The 18,687-nt window shown below is 38.5% G+C and overlaps 1 protein-coding gene across 8 annotated transcripts in view; it reads right to left on the bottom strand.

The window, feature by feature from the left end:
- The window catches only part of NMD3 (NMD3 ribosome export adaptor), a 71,500-nt gene that overhangs the window by 20,475 nt on the left and 32,338 nt on the right, over nt 1-18,687 (bottom strand). Inside the window, exon 17 of one of the 8 annotated variants that reach the window (XM_021069743.2) lies at nt 17,252-18,362. The exons of 6 other annotated variants lie outside the window; for them this stretch is intronic. In XM_021069743.2, coding sequence (XP_020925402.1) covers nt 18,331-18,362 — 32 coding nt within the window. In that variant the 3' untranslated portion in view covers nt 17,252-18,330. Of the gene's footprint in view, nt 1-17,251; nt 18,363-18,687 lie in introns of those variants that run through there. One more of the 8 variants, XM_021069742.2, reaches the window with a different exon arrangement.

Here is an 18,687-nt window from a genome sequence, read left to right as displayed (position 1 = left end):
TGTTTTTCCTTTGGCTCTGAAATGGACTTGGCTTCTCTGATTTGATACCCTCTTTATTTTCTGGCTCCATTCATCCTGAGTATCTACTCCAGGAGATTGAGCCTAGGCTCCCAGGACCAAACTAGTCATTAGCCAGATGCACAAGACTCCCACTGAGCTAACATTCACCTTGGGAAGAACTGAGCAACGGTACATGATGGCTGCACATGCTACTATTATCATGAGGGCTGTCAGAAGGAGGGCGCGATTCTGCCATACTGACTGCTGCCTCTTCCATCACCACTGGCAGCATCTTCCCATGCCCTTGGTGTGTAAGACAGAGTGGCTCAGCTCACCACCACCAGAAGCAACAACTGATTTATTGGGAACAGCAGAAATAAACTGAAAGACCAAAGCATGAAAGTAGAGAATACTGCAAGCTCCTTAGAGATAAAAATTATGTGTGTCTTATCCATAACTGCCTCTTCAGGGCATGCCAGTGTCTAGTATGTTAGTAGGTTTTCAATAAATATGTTGAATAATTAGGAAAAGAGTGGTATTGTCATTGATCTCCATCTTACTGTCCTTTAAAGGAATTGAAGTTAATAAACATGTACTGTTCCCATCATGGTGCAAAACCTTGCAAACATATAAGGAGATGAAATGACTTACACAAAATCTTTACTCTCAAGAAAAGTTCACAGCTCCCTTTAAGCACAAAGGCAAACACATTTTAGATTTCTGTGTGTTAAGAGTTTCACTAGAGTTATGGATAAAAAACTATGAGCAGGGAGTTCCCATTGTGGCTCAGTGGTTAACGAATCCCACTAGGAACCGTGAGGTTGCAGGTTTGATCCCTGGCCTTGCTCAGCGGGTTAAGGATCCAGTGTTGCCGTGAGCTGTGGTGTAGGTCACAGACGTGGCTTGGATCCCGTGTTGCTGTGGCTCTGGCATAGGCCGGACGCTACAGCTCTGATTAGACCCCTAGCCTGGGAACCTCCACATGCCGTGGGAGTGGCCCAAGAAATGGCAAAAAGACCAAAAAAAAAAAAAAAAAAAAAAAACCTATGAGCACACACACAGCACTTTATGGAGTAATTTATTCTGTTAAAGTTGGGAGCCTATAGGGAGAAAAAAAGCAAAATTTGAGCTAAGCCTTGAAATAGAAAAGCTACTTACAAGGCTGTGTAACCTTGTGATTTAACCCTCTTTGCCTCAGTTTTCTCATTTGAATGGGTATGATACTATTACTACCTCAAAGATTTTCTAAGGATTACATGAATTAATGTACATAAGGCACTTACAACCATGTCTGATATGTAAGAGCTATTTGCCATTATTTCCTCTTAAGAATAAAGACATCCTGGGACATGGGGAGATGCGCTGGGGGTTTGGGATGGAAATGCTATAAAATTGGGTTGTGATTATCATTGTGCAATTATAAATGTAATAAATTCATTGAGATATATACACACACACACACAAAAGACATCCTATAGGCCTATAATCTCAACTTGAGTTGGTTAAGCAAATACTAACCACAAGCCTGAGGAAAAACAGAAAATAATGGGAAAACAAAGTAATACCAAGCAATGCTAAATCACAAAATCCACACTCCATCTGCTAGTTTTAACCAGTGAGCTGCAGTTTCATTTTCTCTCCCCTTCCCTTGATCACTCTGTTGATCTAGAAACAAAAGAATGGTGATGAACTCAAAGGCAGGCAACAAAAAGTAGGAATCGGGATATAAGAAACCAGTACATTTCAGACTGGATGTTCAGTCCCTTATTGCAGGAATGCTTTATCTACCCCAGTGCTGCTCTGACACAGGGCTCAACATCCTCCCTGCCCACATACTCCCAGGCTACAGAAGCACAGAGAAGTGGAGAGAAGCTGTGCTAAGATTAGCAAAATTTCAGAGCCATAAGATGTACAAAGGGCATGGATCTAGGAATCAGGCCTTTCATCTAGGCTCTGCCACAGACCTCTGAGTGACCTACAGGGAGTCACCTGAATTCTTTCTTGTTGTTTCATCTACAAAATGCTATACACTTCAAAAAATGTTGTAAAAATAAGTTGAAAAAGGGCATGTGAAGGCATTTTGAGAAGTAGAAAGTGCTGTAAAAAGTTTCATTAATGACAGACTATTAGTATAGCTCTCCTTAAACAGATGTTACACAAAATAAAGTTTCTATTACTAAATTAATTTAGCAAATGCTGGATCAAGAAAATCCTCCAGTTTTTTCCACTTAGGATAGTAGTTCCTAACCCCTTGAGATCCAATATGCCCTTGTTGTAAACATATTTGAAAAACCTCCTTTACCATCCTGCAACAAAATTCATAGATAGGTATGCCCTATCAAAAAGTAAATTCCAAAAAGATCAACAATAACATGTGTATTTTAACATGTAAACCTTGGGAATGACTAAACCAAAAGACACAGGTAGTCAAGACACTCAAATCCATGAGGAAAACCATGATAAAATGGCTACAAATAGGCTACAACAGTTGTGATGTATCAGACTCATTTAACTAACCAGTTATGTTTGCTCATGATGTCTTTTTCTGAAACAGTAAACAATTCTTGGTAAAGCTCCAAACAAAACAAAATACAATCTTCCCTTAAGTTACATGGTCATTGTGCTCCTAAGACATTGTCTACTTTGTATAAATCATAACTACTTTGTGTTTATCTGTAAAACAGAGTTAGGTCTTAAGCTTAATTATAAGCAGCTTTTAAAGCTACAAGGACAAGAGTTAAGTCCCATGGAGCAAGGGACAACTCTAGCTTTTCCAGGACTGACAACGCACTGCAGGCTATCTAGCGCCTATGACCTCTGGGCCAAGTGGAGTGACAACAAAGACTTTGTTGTCAAGTTTGTAAAAAAAATTTTACAATTTATTAAATGTCTCATTGGGGCAATGTGACTTCACTGAGAATCAAGGCTGTGGGGCTTCAAAGAGTCTTCAACACATTACTATGAGCTGTGCTAAGGAAAACAGTTTGCCACTGCTTAATCACAGAATACTTCCCAAGTAGCTTTTGAAGGACTACCATTTCACTAATTACACTTTGGGAAATACTGATATTGATCATTTTTAAAAAGTGAATTCAATAGTGAAAACATACTGAGTACCTACCACAAATGAACAGCAATAGAGGCGGTGCTGAGATGTTTTCCCAGGATGAAAGCCTGACACTTGGCTGGGCCTCTTAAAGTATCAGTAATACAGAAAAGATACCATGTCTCCAAAGACAAGAGGGAGGGAGCCCCTAGAAACTTTTCTAGGACACTTGGCAGAGCTTCCTTGCCTGCCAGCTTTTATCTCTCACAAGCATCCTACTGTATAAATCTATTTCTTGCCTATCAAAAAAAAAAAGAAAAACTTTTCTAGGACACTCGAACATGACAGACACAAAGCCTGAGTCATTGGTACCATTCAGGATAAATGGGATGAAAGTTTTATATTTGTAGTACAGATTGTTGCTTGGAAGTTACTTTTATAAGTCCTTGGATATATTAATTCATATTTCTTTTTCGAGATCTATAAAATCCTCCATGCTTACTTCCTAAAAGGAAAGGGGATTTACAGATTACTTCAGTGAATGAGGTGGATAATCTTGGCCTTTTTTCATTATCAACTCAATATGTAAAATTAAAGCAATGAAATGTTTATTTCCAGTATTTTCCCAAACCTGCAGGTTTTATAAGCATTGAAAGATATGTTTAAATTGGAAAGTTCACATTTTAGATTTTACTTCTCCCAAATGTGGCATTAACTCCTAACCTAATGATTACTAGAAAAATAAAAGCCCTACTATTCATGACCTAGTAAGACTAAAACTGTCCCCATCTCCACCCCAAGTGAAAATTACAGAAGGACATCTCACCCAACCTGGAGCCTCAGAAACGGTTCCTTGAAGACTAACTGGTAAAGAGCCCAAATTATCTCCTTAATTATAACATTAATACATTCTTACTTCAACAGATTTTAGGATAAGTGTGAGAATAATGCTTCAAATTTTCCTAAGTACTTACCATGCACTGGTGCCATCTGGTGGACATCTAAAGCTAAAATTAGGAGTTCCCGTCATGGCACAGTGGAAATGAATCTGACTAGGAACCATGAGGTTGCGGATTCAATCCCTGGCCTCACTCAGTGGCTTAAGGATCTGATGTTGCCGTGAGCTGTGGTGTAGATCATAGACACGGCTCAGACCTGGCGTTGCTGTGGCTGTGGCATAGGCCAGCAGCTGTAGCTCTTGTTAGACCCCTAGCCTGGGAACCTCTATATGCCACGGGTGCAGCCCTAAAAAAAAAAAAAAAAAGACAAAAAATAAAGCTAAAATTATTATTTAAGAGTTTGGGGCTTTTTAAAAAAATACAAAAATACATTTTATTATTTTACAACATACTTTATCTTACAGTTTCTATAATTTGAGGGCCAATGCATTAATGCACTCCTACTAGGTTCTCCTATCAACCTAACTCAGGTCACTTACCACATGGCCACATTTCCTCTTTATCCAGATTTGTGAATGTGTTAAGTTACCACATTATATGTAAAATATTTAAAACAGTATTTGACAGTGGTGTTGCAAAGCAAATTCAAATGCAATGGACAACAAGAGAGCAGTGTTTGTCCTTATTTTAAAACCCACTTAAATCCATCCAATAGTTGTTAATGAGAAGACTTTTATTTATTCAGTAAGTCTAAATTATAGGTATCAGCAGTTTTGCCTGAACAAGATTCAATGAAGCACAAACCCTGATGAGAAAGAATCTATAGTTATAACTACATCACATTTACATACTTCTGTTTAATGAAGGACATTATTCACAAATTTAACAATTAATAAAATTAGTAAAGAATCTGCAATGCCCAAAACCAATAAGGGTTATTGTATTACACATTTTATCAACTCAACAGAAGACAGAAAAATCAAAGAAGCAGAGAATATGAATAAGTACTAACCAAAAAAGGGATCTGAAAGGATATTCAGCATGTTATCAAAAAATATAATTAAAATGAGATGTCACTTTATATCTATCAGGTTAGCAAAAAAATTATTTATAAAGTCTGATACTAGCAAGTGCTAGTGAAACAGAAGCCCTCAAGTATTGCTATTAAGAAAGAAATCTGGAGTTCCCGTCGTGGCGCAGTGAGTGGTTAATGAATCCGACTAGGAACCATGAGGTTGAGGGTTCGGTCCCTGCCCTTGCTCAGTGGGTTAACGATCCCGAGTTGCCGTGAGCTGTGGTGTAGGTTGCAGACGCAGCTCAGATTCCGCGTTGCTGTGGCTCTGGCGTAGGCTGGCGGCTACAGCTCCGATTCGACCCCTAGCCTGGGAACCTCCATATGCTGTGGGAGCGGCCCAAGAAAAGGCAAAAAGACAAAAAAAAAAAAAAAAAAAAAAGAAAGAAAGAAAGAAATCTGGCAGCACTTAGTTAAGTATGCATATATCCCACAACCCAACATTCACATTCCTCAGCATATTAGTTATTTATTGTAGTGTAACAAATTACCCAAGATTTGGAGGCTTAACTGGACAAACCTTTATTATCATTATTTTTTGTCTTTTGTCTTTTTAGGGCCACACCCACGGCATATGGAGGTTCCCAGACTAGGGGTCTAATCAGAGCTATAGCTGCTGGCCTACACCAGAGCATGGCAACACCAGATCCGAGCTGCATCTGCGACCTCCTGGGATTGAACCTGCAACCTCATGGTTCCTAGTTAGATTTGTTTCGGCTGTGCCACGACAGGAACTCCATGGACAAACATTTATTATTTCAAATTTCCGTGGGTCAGGAATCCAGATATGGTTTAGCTGGGTGCCTCTGAGTAGGGTCTCTCAACAGGTTGCAGTCAAGGGTCAGCTAGGGCTACAGTTACCTCAAGGGTAACTGGGGAAGCATCTGCTTCAAGCTCACTCACAAAGGTGTTGCCAGACCTCAGCGTCTTGCTGGCTATTGGTCAGAGTCTCCACTGGATAGTTCACAATGGGTTGCTTCCCCCAAAGAGACAATGAGAAATGACAAGATAGAAGTCATAGATCTTAGGAGTTCTCACTGTGGCTCAGCAGGTTAAGAATCTGATTAGTATCCATGAGGATGTGAGTTTGATCCCTGGCCTTGCTCAGGGGGTTAAGAATCCAGCCTTGCCACAAACTTCAGCATAGGTCACAGATGCAGCTTGGATCCTGCATTGCTGTGGCTGTGTTCAGCAGGCTGGCAGCTACAGCTCTGATTCAACCCCTAGCCTGGGAACTTCCATATGCCTCAGGTGCGGCCCTACTAAGGGGAAAAAAAAAAAAAATCACAGATCTTTAAGAAATTAATCCTAGAAGTGATATCGCATCACAACTGCCAATTTCTATTCATTAGAAGAGAATCACTAGGCCCAGACCACAGCAAAGAGGAGGAAATTAAACAAGGGCATATTAGGAACAGGGAGCCATTTAGAGGTTGCTTTACCACCCTGGATATATACTTCAGAAACTCTAAACAGATCGATATGAAATAAAACTTCATTGCAGCATTATATGCAAGATAATCACAGGAAACTTAGATGCCCATCAATGGGAAACAGATGAGAAAAGAACGAATGATATATGCATTTGGTAGAATATCATCCCACAAAAAATAGTGAATCAAATTTATATATAGCAACACGGTTCCAAAATTTCAAAAACCTAATGCTAAGTGTAAAAAGTTTTTAGCACAACAGCATTTACTTACATTTAACCCATGAATAATATCATGTACTTTCAAGAATTTCAATGTATCTACATAAAAGTATGGCAGATAGACATATATGGCATGGATGATAATGGAAAAAAGAATGGGCATGATTATTTGCATGAACCAAAATCAATGTGTCATGAAATGAGTATAATCAATTCAATTCTGTGACATTAAAAGGCATTAAAAACAAAGCCCAGGAGTTCCCATTGTGACACAGTGGTAACAAATCTGACTAGTATCCATGAGGATGTGGGTTCAATCCCTGGTCCCACTCAGTGGGTCAGGGATCTGACCCCTAGCCTGGGAACTTCCATATGCTGTGGGTGCAGCCCTTAAAAAAAAAAAAAAAAAAAAAAAAAAAAAAGGCTAAATAAAGAAAGAAAAACAAAGCCCAAAAGACAAGGAGTAAAATTAATATATCCTTCCACTGCTGTGCTCAATCCCCAAGTTCTCCTTCCTAGAGACACAGTTACTGATTATAGAAGATATGTGCAGATACATAGTCTTTGCACAAGTTAGTCACCTGTTATTTTTCACCCCACCTACCTTTCTGTATGCTACTCTGAAAATCTGGGGCTGGGAAAAATCAAACTATATTTCTAGGCTCTCTCACCAGGTGGCTTCCTGTCAGGCACTGAAAGGAATTGAGGAAGCTGAAGAAAGAGAAGGCCCTGGCTCCCAGTATGTGACAGTTGCTGGCAGACACTCTTGCTGCTACGGAAATGGGTTCCAGATGAGCAGCCCTGGCAGAGGCAGCACCCTTTAGTTAAGTGACACCTCTTTCTCAGAGCCAGGCTGGCCTCTGTGCCTTCAAGAGTACAGCAGCAGGTCAATTTAAAGATGGCAGCATCTACACTCTGATCTCTGAGTACTGCATCGTCTTCCTTTTTACTGCTCCAGGCCCATTTGTCTTCCTTTTTACACTTCCAGCCCCTTTATATAATACAGAGAGTACAGGCCATCTGAAAAATTCTCACAATACTGGGAACCCACAATTTTAAACAAATGAATTCCCATTTTATAGATAAAGGAGACTGAGTCAGAGAAGGGAAGTATTTGCCTGAAGATCATAGCTGGGACCTGAATTCAGGATGTCTGACTCCTGGGCCTATGCACTTAACTATAGTCTACATTTCCTTTCACACATATAAGTAGAGTAAAACTATATTTCCACATGATGCCATATTTTAAAACAAAGAAAGAAATTATAGGGTAAAGACTGCTGAGTATGCCCACAGGCCTTTTAAGTAAATATTTATTTTGCATCCTCATGCTTTAGAAAAAGAAAAACAAAAAAATAAGAATACGATAAAGGACATGACCAATCTCCTTTCCTTCAAAGAATCATCCATATGCTTGGGACAAATACGGTTCCACATATCACACTACAGCTCTGATGCTAAACTTTCCATGGTTGAGTCAGTCGGAAGTGCCAGACTGGTAAATATATCAGAACTGTCATCCATGTTGGATTGTTTTGCATCATAAACTTTTTTTTTTTTTTCTCTTTAGGACCGCACCCATGGCATATGGAAGTTCCCAGGCTAGGGCTTGAATCAGAGCTACAGCTGCTGGCCTACACCACAGCCACAGCAACCCCAGATCCTTAACCCACTTAGAGAGGCTAGGGATTGAATCCACATCCTCATGGATACTAGTCAGGTTCATTACTGCTGAGCCACACAATGGGAACTCCATCAACTTTTTTTTTTTTTTTTTAAGGCCACACCCACAGCATATGGAGGTTCCCAGGCTAGGTGTTGAATTGGAGCTGTAGCTACTAGCCTATACTGCAGCCATAGCAACACCAGATCTAAGCCACATCTGTGACCTATACCACAGCTCACAGCAATGCTGGATCCTTAACCCACTGAGCAAGGCCAGAGATTGAACCTGTGTCCTCATGGATGCTAGTCAGATTCATTTCTGCTGAGCCACGACGGGAACTCCATATTTTATAATAACTGAAAGAAGTTCCAAGACATTCATATCACAATCTTTAAAAATCCTTTTTTAAAAAAAGGATTTTCTATTTTCTTGTTTGCACTAGAAATTCTCAAATCATAGAACTACGAGGTAAACAGTATAGGACACTGGAGATGTTATCATTACTGAACTAGGTTAGAGTCCAAGGCTAAGGGCTATTAGATGATTTTATTCCCTCAGTAAGTCTTAATCCAACTCCTGTGAGCTTCAGTTTATCTCCAAATATCTGACAACAAAGGAGCATGTTGCTGTGAACATTTACAGCTCTGAACATTCCTAATGAAAGGAAAACTGCTTTTATTTTCCTAACACAAACTGGATTGCCAAAACTGAAAATTGCCAGTCTTTTCATTAGTTGCCTTCTGTGTAATAATAACCTCATAAAATGAAGACCCTTTCTTCTCTTTTCCCTTACCTAATATTCTCCTCTCCCCTTTTGCTAATATCAGGAATAACAATGGGTCCTTTTGAGGAACTCCTATAAATGAATTCCATTAGATGGAACCAAGTAAACAATACACGCACACACATGCACCCTCACTTCTGTCACACTAACTTTTATTAGGAACAAATAAATTGCTCAATAAAAAGTGTCAATATTCACTTATATTTCTTTCAAATTAACCACCTGATTATTATTTGTTGTAATGACTTATTTGATTTATTAAAGGAAGAATTATTTTTTCCCTCTAATATTAGCTCTTATACATAGCAATGCTTTTAATTCTTACCTTTTAACTCTGAAATAATTATATACTCACAGGAAGTACCACACACACACACACAAATGGACATACACTTTTTGTGGATTCTTCACCTATCCTTCCACTATGGTGACATCTTGCATAACTATAGTACAGGATCAAAACCAGGAAACTGACACTGAGACAATCCACAGAGCTTATTCAGATTTTGTCAGTTTTATAAGCATGTGTGTTACGTGTATCTGTCTGTCTGCAATTTTATCACCTGTGTAATTTCATGTGATCATCACCACAATCAAAACACGGAAACTGTTCCACCACCAAAAAGCTCTTTATAGCTAAATCCAACCTCTGCACACAGCCCCATCCCTAAACCCTGGCAGTCGCTAAGCTGATCTCCATTTATAAATTTGTTTCAAAAAGCTAGATTGGCTTTTTTCATTCAGCATAATTCCTTTGCAATCCATCCAAGTTATGGGTGTCAATAGTTCATTTCTTATTACTGATGAATAATATCCCATGGTATGAATGCACCATGGGATATTATTCATCAGTTTGTTCATAGGCAAAATTTTTTTCATTTTCTTAAAAATATCTTTTTCGGGAGTTCCCGTCGTGGCGCAGTGGTTAATGAATCAGACCAGGAACCATGAGGTTGCAGGTTCAGTCCCTGGCCTTGCTCAGTGGGTTAACGATCCGGTGTTGCCATGAGCTGTGGTGTAGGTCGCAGACGCGGCTGAGATCCCGTGTTGCTGTGGCTCTGGTGTAGGCCGGAGGCTACAGCTCCGATTCGACCCCTAGCCTGGGAACCTCCATATGCTGCGGGAACAGCCCCAGAAATGGCAAAAAGACAAAAAAAAAAAAAAAAACAACAAAAAAAAAACAACTTTTTCTCCTAACAAATCTTACATGAAAACCAAATATCTAAAAGTGAAGCTGCTAGCCTGAAGCACAGTTGGGAACAATTGCAACTAGGTCTTCTTGGCCTCCTCCAGTTGCCCAAGGTACCATTATTTAAACCAGTAAAACCTATAATACAGGTAAGAAAGGAGAATGCATGAGAATGAACCCAATAATATTTTTGTACCCGCCCACAACAACAGTGAAAGTAGCAGTGAAAGCCAGGCTGCTTTAAGGAATCTATAGGAATATATCCACTATGACCTTAACTTTAACCCTCTCTGATGATTGGGGGAAGGGAGGTTGACTATTTCTATAATCAGCAAAGCAATTATCCATCAACAACTACTTAATGAAATGAATTTTAAAGATGTAGAGACTATCAGTTAGTTATTGCCAATAATGCTCCATAAGAAACCACCCCAAAACTCAATGGCTTAACAATAGTCAATTACTATTGCACTCAGGGGCTTAACAGTTGTTTAGGGTGACACTGCTTAAAATGATCCATGCTGAGCTCAGCTGAGGAGGCAGTGTTTACCCAGGGTATTTCTTCTCATAGTAAAGACAGAAGGATGGGAACATGTGCAAATAAGCAAGTGGATATCTTCTTACCATATCCACTGACATCCCAATGCCAAAGCAAGTCACACAACCATACCCACAGTTAAGGGGCAAAGAAATACACTCCACCATGAAGACTGGGGAAATATAAGGGTATATGTTACTTACAGAGGAATTAAGACTTGTGTGCAACAATTTAATCTACCACACTCAGAAGACCTGAAATCTCCCAAAATATTTCCTCCATCTGACATGGTTTGCTTAAGCCTCTGGTCCCTAACAAAAATGAAAATACTCCCAGGAGTAACATTTTACTCCGTAACTACTTATTGTCCCTTACAATGAATATCAGACCATCTCCTATGAAAAGAGAGAAAAGGAAACATGACTAGGGAAGGCAAAGAGTAAGGGACTGGGGAAACGACCCCAAACAAACTTTTTGCAATATTACAGAATTTACCTAGAATCAGAGTCTCACAAAATAAAAGGCAAAATGCCAAAATGGAACTCTACAATCAGAACACATATTTTTAATATCCTCTGTGAAACACAGAATTCCACATTCCAGACTATTCAGTGTCACTACCCAGGAATCTGTCTTGTAACACTCCACAGAGACTTCTATAGCTTTCTTTTATGCTGACACCCTAGAATTCAGATGAACACTGATTTATCTCAGCCTCTGTCAAGTTGTGAGCCCCTCAATATTATTCTGATCCAAATGTATAGATACAGGAAGACTTATATTATTTTACACTTCTTGAACACTGCCCAACAGTTTATCCTTCTGATTATAGGTTACTTTCTCTGTGTAGGTCATTTGTACTTCTCTGTCCACATGATCATTTACAAATAGCATTTGTGCTATTATATACAATAAAGTACCCTGGGGGAAGAAGACAATTTACAGTGTGTTAAAACGAACAGTTTGTGTGAACACTACAACAGTGTTATTAACACTGTTAACATCGTCTGCAGTTACCTACTTAGCACCACTCACATAAAACTTACTGAGCTTAGAATTAGATGCAGGTTTTGTTTCTGTAAACAGGTAAAATATTCTTGACCAACATGAACAACTCTCCCTACAAATGCCATTTACTGCCCCTCTAATGCCCTTAAGGTCTGCTTGCTTTCTCATTTCATGGACAGACTCATAAAGAATTGTTTAAAGCAAACCTATACCTATTTTTTCAAAATACTAAGTTCAATCAGATCATGCTACTAACTACATATTTGAGGACCTATGCATTGTATCCATGTTGTCTTAAAGAAATGTACAGTGCAGTTAGAGAGAAAGAAAAATATATACAAAAATAGAAATAGGAGTTACCATCGTGGCTCAGTGGTTAACGAATCCAACTAGGAACCATGAGGTTGCGGGTTCGGTCCCTGCCCTTGCTCAGTGGGTTAATGATCCGGCGTTGCTGTGAGCTGTGGTGTAGGGGCTCGGATCCTGCGTTGCTGTGGCTCTGGCTTAGGCTGGGGGCTACAGCTCCGATTCGACCCCTAGCCTGGGAACCTCCATATGTTGTGGGAGCGGTCCTAGAAAAGGCAAAAAGACCAAAAAAAAATAGAAATAACTTAGGAAGCATATAAAAACTAAGTCAGTCAGACAGTAACTGCTACAGAACTTCAACAAACAGATCACTGCAGTCTGGGCCTCATCTACTTAAGCCTAGAAAATATTAAGTGAAAAGAGAAAACATGTCAATCATTAAGAATACTAAGACTGTATAAGAGACACTCCTAAAAATTGTACCACATGGTATCTTTCTGGAAAGGATTTTTGCAATGTGTCCTGAGATTATTCTGACATGTTCTTTGACAGTAATTTCATTCCTAAGAAAATAATGAGCAAAATGGACAGATTTTTACAGGAATAGGAAAAAGGAAAAAACCTAGCAATGACCAACTTCAGAGACAGGGTAATTAAACTTCGGCAAATCAGTCTACCAACTGTAATGCCAGGATAATACTGGCAACAACCACAAACCCTCAGTGCCACATAACGTTATCACTCACGTGTCTGAGGTTAGTTGGGAGTTGGCTCAGTAGTTCTGGGCTTGGCTGGGCTTGCTCAATGTCTGAGGTCTGGCTGGCTTCATACAGGGCGACTGGAGCAACTTGGTCTGTGCCACCTGTACCACTTCCTCCGACACTCAACCAGGTATGTTCTCAGTTAAGATAGAGGCACTAGCCCTCCTGAGTCCTAAACTCAGAACGTTCACCTCATGCTCACGACCCAAATCCAGAGAAGAGTAGAAGGGCACTACAAATTTATGTCAGGGGTATGTTTTTTTAAGTTTTGTTAGAATACAGACACTTCCCTTCACATATTATCTATGGCTCTTCCATGCTACAATAGCAGAGTAGTCGTGACAGAGGCCGTATGACCTGAAAACCCTTAAATATTTATTATTTGGTCCTATTGTGAATTACAGATAAAGGGAATGGACACGGGGAAGAGTAAAGAATTGGGGCCATTTCTGCAATCTACCAGTGGTATATTGTTTTATTATTAAATATGGTTAAGTTTGTAATAGCTTAGAAAAAGTTTATAAGATGATATTAAAGAGGAAAAAAAGGTACAAAAATAGTATGATCTCACCTCTACAAAATCATATATAGTAAGTTACATACATGTATTTTCATATATATTTTTAAGGACAAGCCACAAATGAATACTTCCAAAACACGTATCTGATAAATGACCTGTATCCAAAATATACAAAGAACTCTTAAAACTCCCTAAGATTATAATTAGCACTGCTGTATATTAGATATGAAAGTTGTTAATATTTTTTCTATTTCTTTAATTTATGAGATAATGGAGGCTCACTAAACTTACTGGGATAATCACTTCATGATGTATGTAAATCATATCATTATGCTATATATATTTTAAACTTACATAGTGCTGCATGTCAATTATATCTCAGTAAAACTGAAAGGAAAAAACAATTTAAAAATGTCACTTTGGAGTTCCCATCATAGCTCAGTGGAAACAAATCTGACTAGTATCCATGAATCCCTGGCCTTGATCAGTGGATTAAGGATCTGGCATTACTGTGAGCTGTGGTGTAGGTCACAGTCATGGCTCGGATCCAGTGTTGCTGTGGCTGTGGTGTAGACCTGTGGCTACAGCTCAAATTCAATTTGACTCCTAGCCTGGGAACCTCCATATGCTGAGGGCAAAGCTCAAAAAAGACAAAAAAATAAAAAATAAAAATGTCACTTAGCTGTACAACAGAAATTAAACATTGTAAATGAATTACACTTTTAACAAAATAAATTTTAAAAAAATAAAACAAAAAAGGGCCAAAGATCTGAACAGACACCTAGATATACAGATGGCAAACAAGCATATGAAAAGATGCTTATCATCTTTTGTCAAAAGGGAACTGCAAATTAAAACAACAATGAAACAACCAAACGCACCTATTAGAATAGCTAAAATCCAAAAAGCTAACAATATCAAATGCTGGCAAGGATGCAAAGCAACAGAGAATCTTATACATTGGTGGTGGGAATGCAGAATGGCAAGCCATTTTGTAAGATAGTTTGGCAGTCTCTTCATAACCTGAACATAGTGTTACCATAAGAGCCAGAAAGTTAACTCCTGAAAAAAGAAAAAAAATAACATGACAGAATTGATGAACTGAGAATGAATAGGCTATCTCAGAGATTTTTTGACAGCATTTCGTGATTCCTTAGTTCACACGATGACTCAACTGTGGCTCATTTATTTTTAAGTTAATTGGTCTATTTTTAGGATAACTGGTCTCTAGGAAAATAAGCCAAGAGCAGACTGAACATAGGTCCAAAACAAGGAAAACACAAAACCTGCTCAAGGAGTTATGTTATGATATGAGCATCCATGAATGAAATCAAATATATGGAGAAGAACCTGTCAAAAGGACAAAGGAGCCAGATTGCTGGGGTACCCACTAGCCAATTCTGACACAAGTAAGCATCAAAAGAAAAATTAACTCATCGATAAGAAAACAACCTGATTTTTACAAGCAGGTAAAGGTTGTGAATAGCCATTCTACTAGTTAAGATATGCAGATTATAAGCTTTATTAGGCATACAAAGTGTTCCCATTGTGGCTCAGTGGTAATGAACCTGACCAGTATCTATGAAGACACAGGTTTGATCCAGGCCTCGCCCAGTGGGCTAAGGATCTGGCATTGTCATGAACTGTGGTGTAGGTCACATACGCGGCTTGGACCTGGTATCACTGTGGCACAGGCCAGCAGCTTAGAGCTCCAATTCAAACCCTAGCCTGGGAATTTCCATATACTGCAGGTGCGGCCCTAAAAATACAAATAATAAATAAATAAATAAACAAACAAGCAAGCAAGCATATGACAAGGTATTCAACATAATAAGCCATTAGGGAAATGTAAATTAAAACCACAAAAGGACACAACTATCTGCCTATTAGGATGGTTTTAAAAAAAGACCACCATCAAGTGGTGGTAAGGACACACAGTAACTGAGATGTTCACACGCTGCTAGTGGGAAGGCAAAAATGCACAACCACTTTGGAAAACAGTCAAATATACAACTACTGTAAGGATCTAACAATTGCATCCCTAATTATTTGCCCAAGTAAAATGAAAATCTGTACACAAATGTTCACAGCAGCTTTACACCTATCACCAAAATCTGGAAATTCAAATGTGCCTTAACAGGAGAATGGATAGACTATAGTATATCCATACAATGCAATATTATTTAAAATGAAAAGTAACAAACTTGTAATATACCACACCTTAGATCAATCTAAGTTCACCATGCTAAGTGAAAAAAACCATACTCAAAAGGCCACTTACTATATGATTTCATTTACATTTTTTGGAAAAAGCAAACCGTAAGGCTAGAGAACAGACTGGTCATTCACTGGTGGGGGTTAAGGAGAGGTGAAGGGTTTGAAAACAAAGGGAATTTGGGGGGGAGGAGGTGTGAGGGATGATAGAAATTTTTTGGGATTTTGATTATAGTGGCAAATACAATCTATACATGTTAAAATTCAAAAAACTGTAAATGAGAGCATAAGCTTCATCATTTGTAAGTTAATGTATTTAAAAAGAAAAATCAAGTTAAAATAACAATTGCAAAGGATTAAATCCTTCAATTCCTTCAAACATAAAACCAAATAATAACCCAAGAATGTTTGGGAACCTCTGGGCTAACTGACAGCACATGTCTCCTGATGCAGTGCATTGAGAATTTAGTACTATGTCTGAAGTAGCCCTGCTGAAAGGGCTTAACCTAAATTTAACCAGGAGAGAGATGATTGGGATCCTTGCAGGAGATGGGATTGAGATGGTGGAATAGAAGGACTGGAGCTCAACTTCTCTCACAAAAGCAATGAAATTTCAACCAAATGCTGAGCAACCTTCAACAGGGAGAAGAATGTAGGGAGACAGAAGGACCATGTGGACCAAGGACCCAGCAAAGTCCCAGGATGATAAGCCCTCAACCCCCGCCCCCCACCCCAGGGCCTCGCTGAGAGGACTGGAAACTTCCAAAAAGGTGTCCTATTCCAGAAGACAAAGAGGAGGCCACATCAAGAGGTGGCGATTTTGGGAAAATCTGGCCCCACCTATCAGCTTTGAGAAACCCCAGGCCAAACAATAATCCAGGTGGGATCACAGCCCCATCCATCAGTAAACAGGCTGTCCCAGGCATACAGCTGCCTCTAATCTCATTCAGAGACAAAGGCCCACCCACCAGTGGCCTCCCACCCCGCCGCTGCCGATAGGAACTTCAGCCACAAGGGGGGCAGACACAAGAAGCAAGAGAGGCTACAATTCTATTGTCTGCAAAAAGGACACCACACCAAAAACCTATAAAAGTGAAAAGACAGAGAACTATAACTTAGATAAGGGAGAAAGAAAAAACCCCAGAAAAACATCTTAGTGATCTGGAGATTCTCAGCCTCCAGGAAAAAGACTTTAGACTGTTGATGCTGAAGATGATGCAAGACATTGGAAATAAACTGGAGGCAAAGATTGATAGTTTACAGAAAATATTGAGCAAAGAAATACAAGATTTAAAACTTAAGCAAGCAGAGATGCAAAATACAATAACTGAAATAAAAAATTTATTAGAAAAAATGTATATATATGTATGACTGAGTCACTTTGCTATACAGCAGAAATTGGCACAATACTGTATGTAAATCAACTATAATTTTTAAAAATTGCATTTAAAAAGATTATTGTCTGAGAATTGTGGAAATGGAAGGAAAAACATCTAGACAACAAAGAGCTTTATGTCCAAACCAAGGAGCTTGGATTTATTCTGCAGAATCATTGAAAATCTGCAAGCAAGGAAATTACATAGACAAACACACATTTGCTGTCCATGATACCTTTATTCCAAAACCAAGGGAGCATTTTATGATTACTTAATTTCTACCTTCTTTGTTTGTCTGTTGTTTACTTTTGCTGCAAAAAAATAACTGTTGCTAAAATGTTTCATCTCGTTACAAATGATTTTCAGTGGCAGGGGATGTTTCAGTCTGAGGATGTTTGTGAATACCAATTAGTTAAGGCCCTCAGGGTCTGTGCTATTCCATTACTATAAACATCAACCACCTTTTAAAATAAATAAATAAATAAATAAATAAAATAAATTTAACCAGGAGAAAAACCATAAGACAAACCTACAAAACAACTGGTTTATATACTCTCTGAAAATGTTAATTACATTAAAAAAAAAAAATCTCAGGAGCTGGTCCAGAGGAAAGAAGTCTAAAGAGATATTGGAACCCAATGCAACACACAATCTTAGATATTTTTTCTAAAAAAGATTTTAAGGTTGGGAAAACTGACAAAATCTCAGTGTGGTCCAATGATCAGATAACAATATTGTGTCAATGTTAATTTTCTGATTTTGATCATGTGTAATGTGACGTTAAGACAAATTCCTTGTTTTGGAGGAGGAAAAAAACATTTAGGGGGTTACTCTTACATGGCTCAGGAAAAAAATAAAGAGAAGAAAAGATGTAAATCAACTATACTTCAATAAAACTTTTAAAAAGTTTTTTGAAAAGAAAATGAGGTTGTATTCACATTTGGCAGATCCCAGTGAAGATCCAGGAATTCTCTGGAATATTCTACAACTTTTGTCTGAAATTATGTCAAAACTAAAAATAAATTATCTTTAAAAGTAAATATTCTTCGGGTTAAAAATAACAGATCAAGTTATCTAAAGTATGGGTATCAACATGAAACATTTACTAAAATTATAAAGAGTCATGGGAAAACTCTTAGCACTTACTCAGCACTGACCAGGGAAGTGTGTCTAAGCACAAAGTTGGGAATTCTGGGTTCTACTGTGGCAAGGAATTAGCTTAATGCTGTTAAACCTCTGAACTACAGAAGCAACTCTCTCCCCTCAACTGTATCCCTGTTCATCAAGTGACTTTTGCCTATACAACAGCAGCTCCAGGTGCAGATCTGGCTACAAAAAAAAAAAAAAAAAAAAATCCATCATACTGACTTAGAAATTATTCATACTTATAAAACTGGGTTAAATCAGGGTCCTGTGATTTTTATTAATACAAGTATGCTCAAATCCTATCCCTCTGGGACATCAACAAGAATATTTTGGGATGCATAAGCCTGGGAACTATACTCTCAAATGATAGATTCATTAAGGCTGTATAACTCTGTGCATACTCTTGGCTAACAGCTTTTTTTTTAGCTATATTCCCTTATCTTGTCACTGCCTTCTTTTGACCAAAGATTTCATTACTCATAAAGACACAAAATCAAAATGAGTAAGA

Source organism: Sus scrofa, chromosome 13 (genome assembly GCF_054392235.1).
Source record: "Sus scrofa isolate SSC_HxYL_T2T_F1_AM1 chromosome 13, Sscrofa_HxYL_maternal_Yorkshire_Landrace_v2.0, whole genome shotgun sequence".
Taxonomy (NCBI): domain Eukaryota; kingdom Metazoa; phylum Chordata; class Mammalia; order Artiodactyla; family Suidae; genus Sus; species Sus scrofa.
The sequence above is the reverse complement of the archived record's forward strand: the minus strand, read 5'-3'. Positions and strand labels throughout refer to the sequence as shown.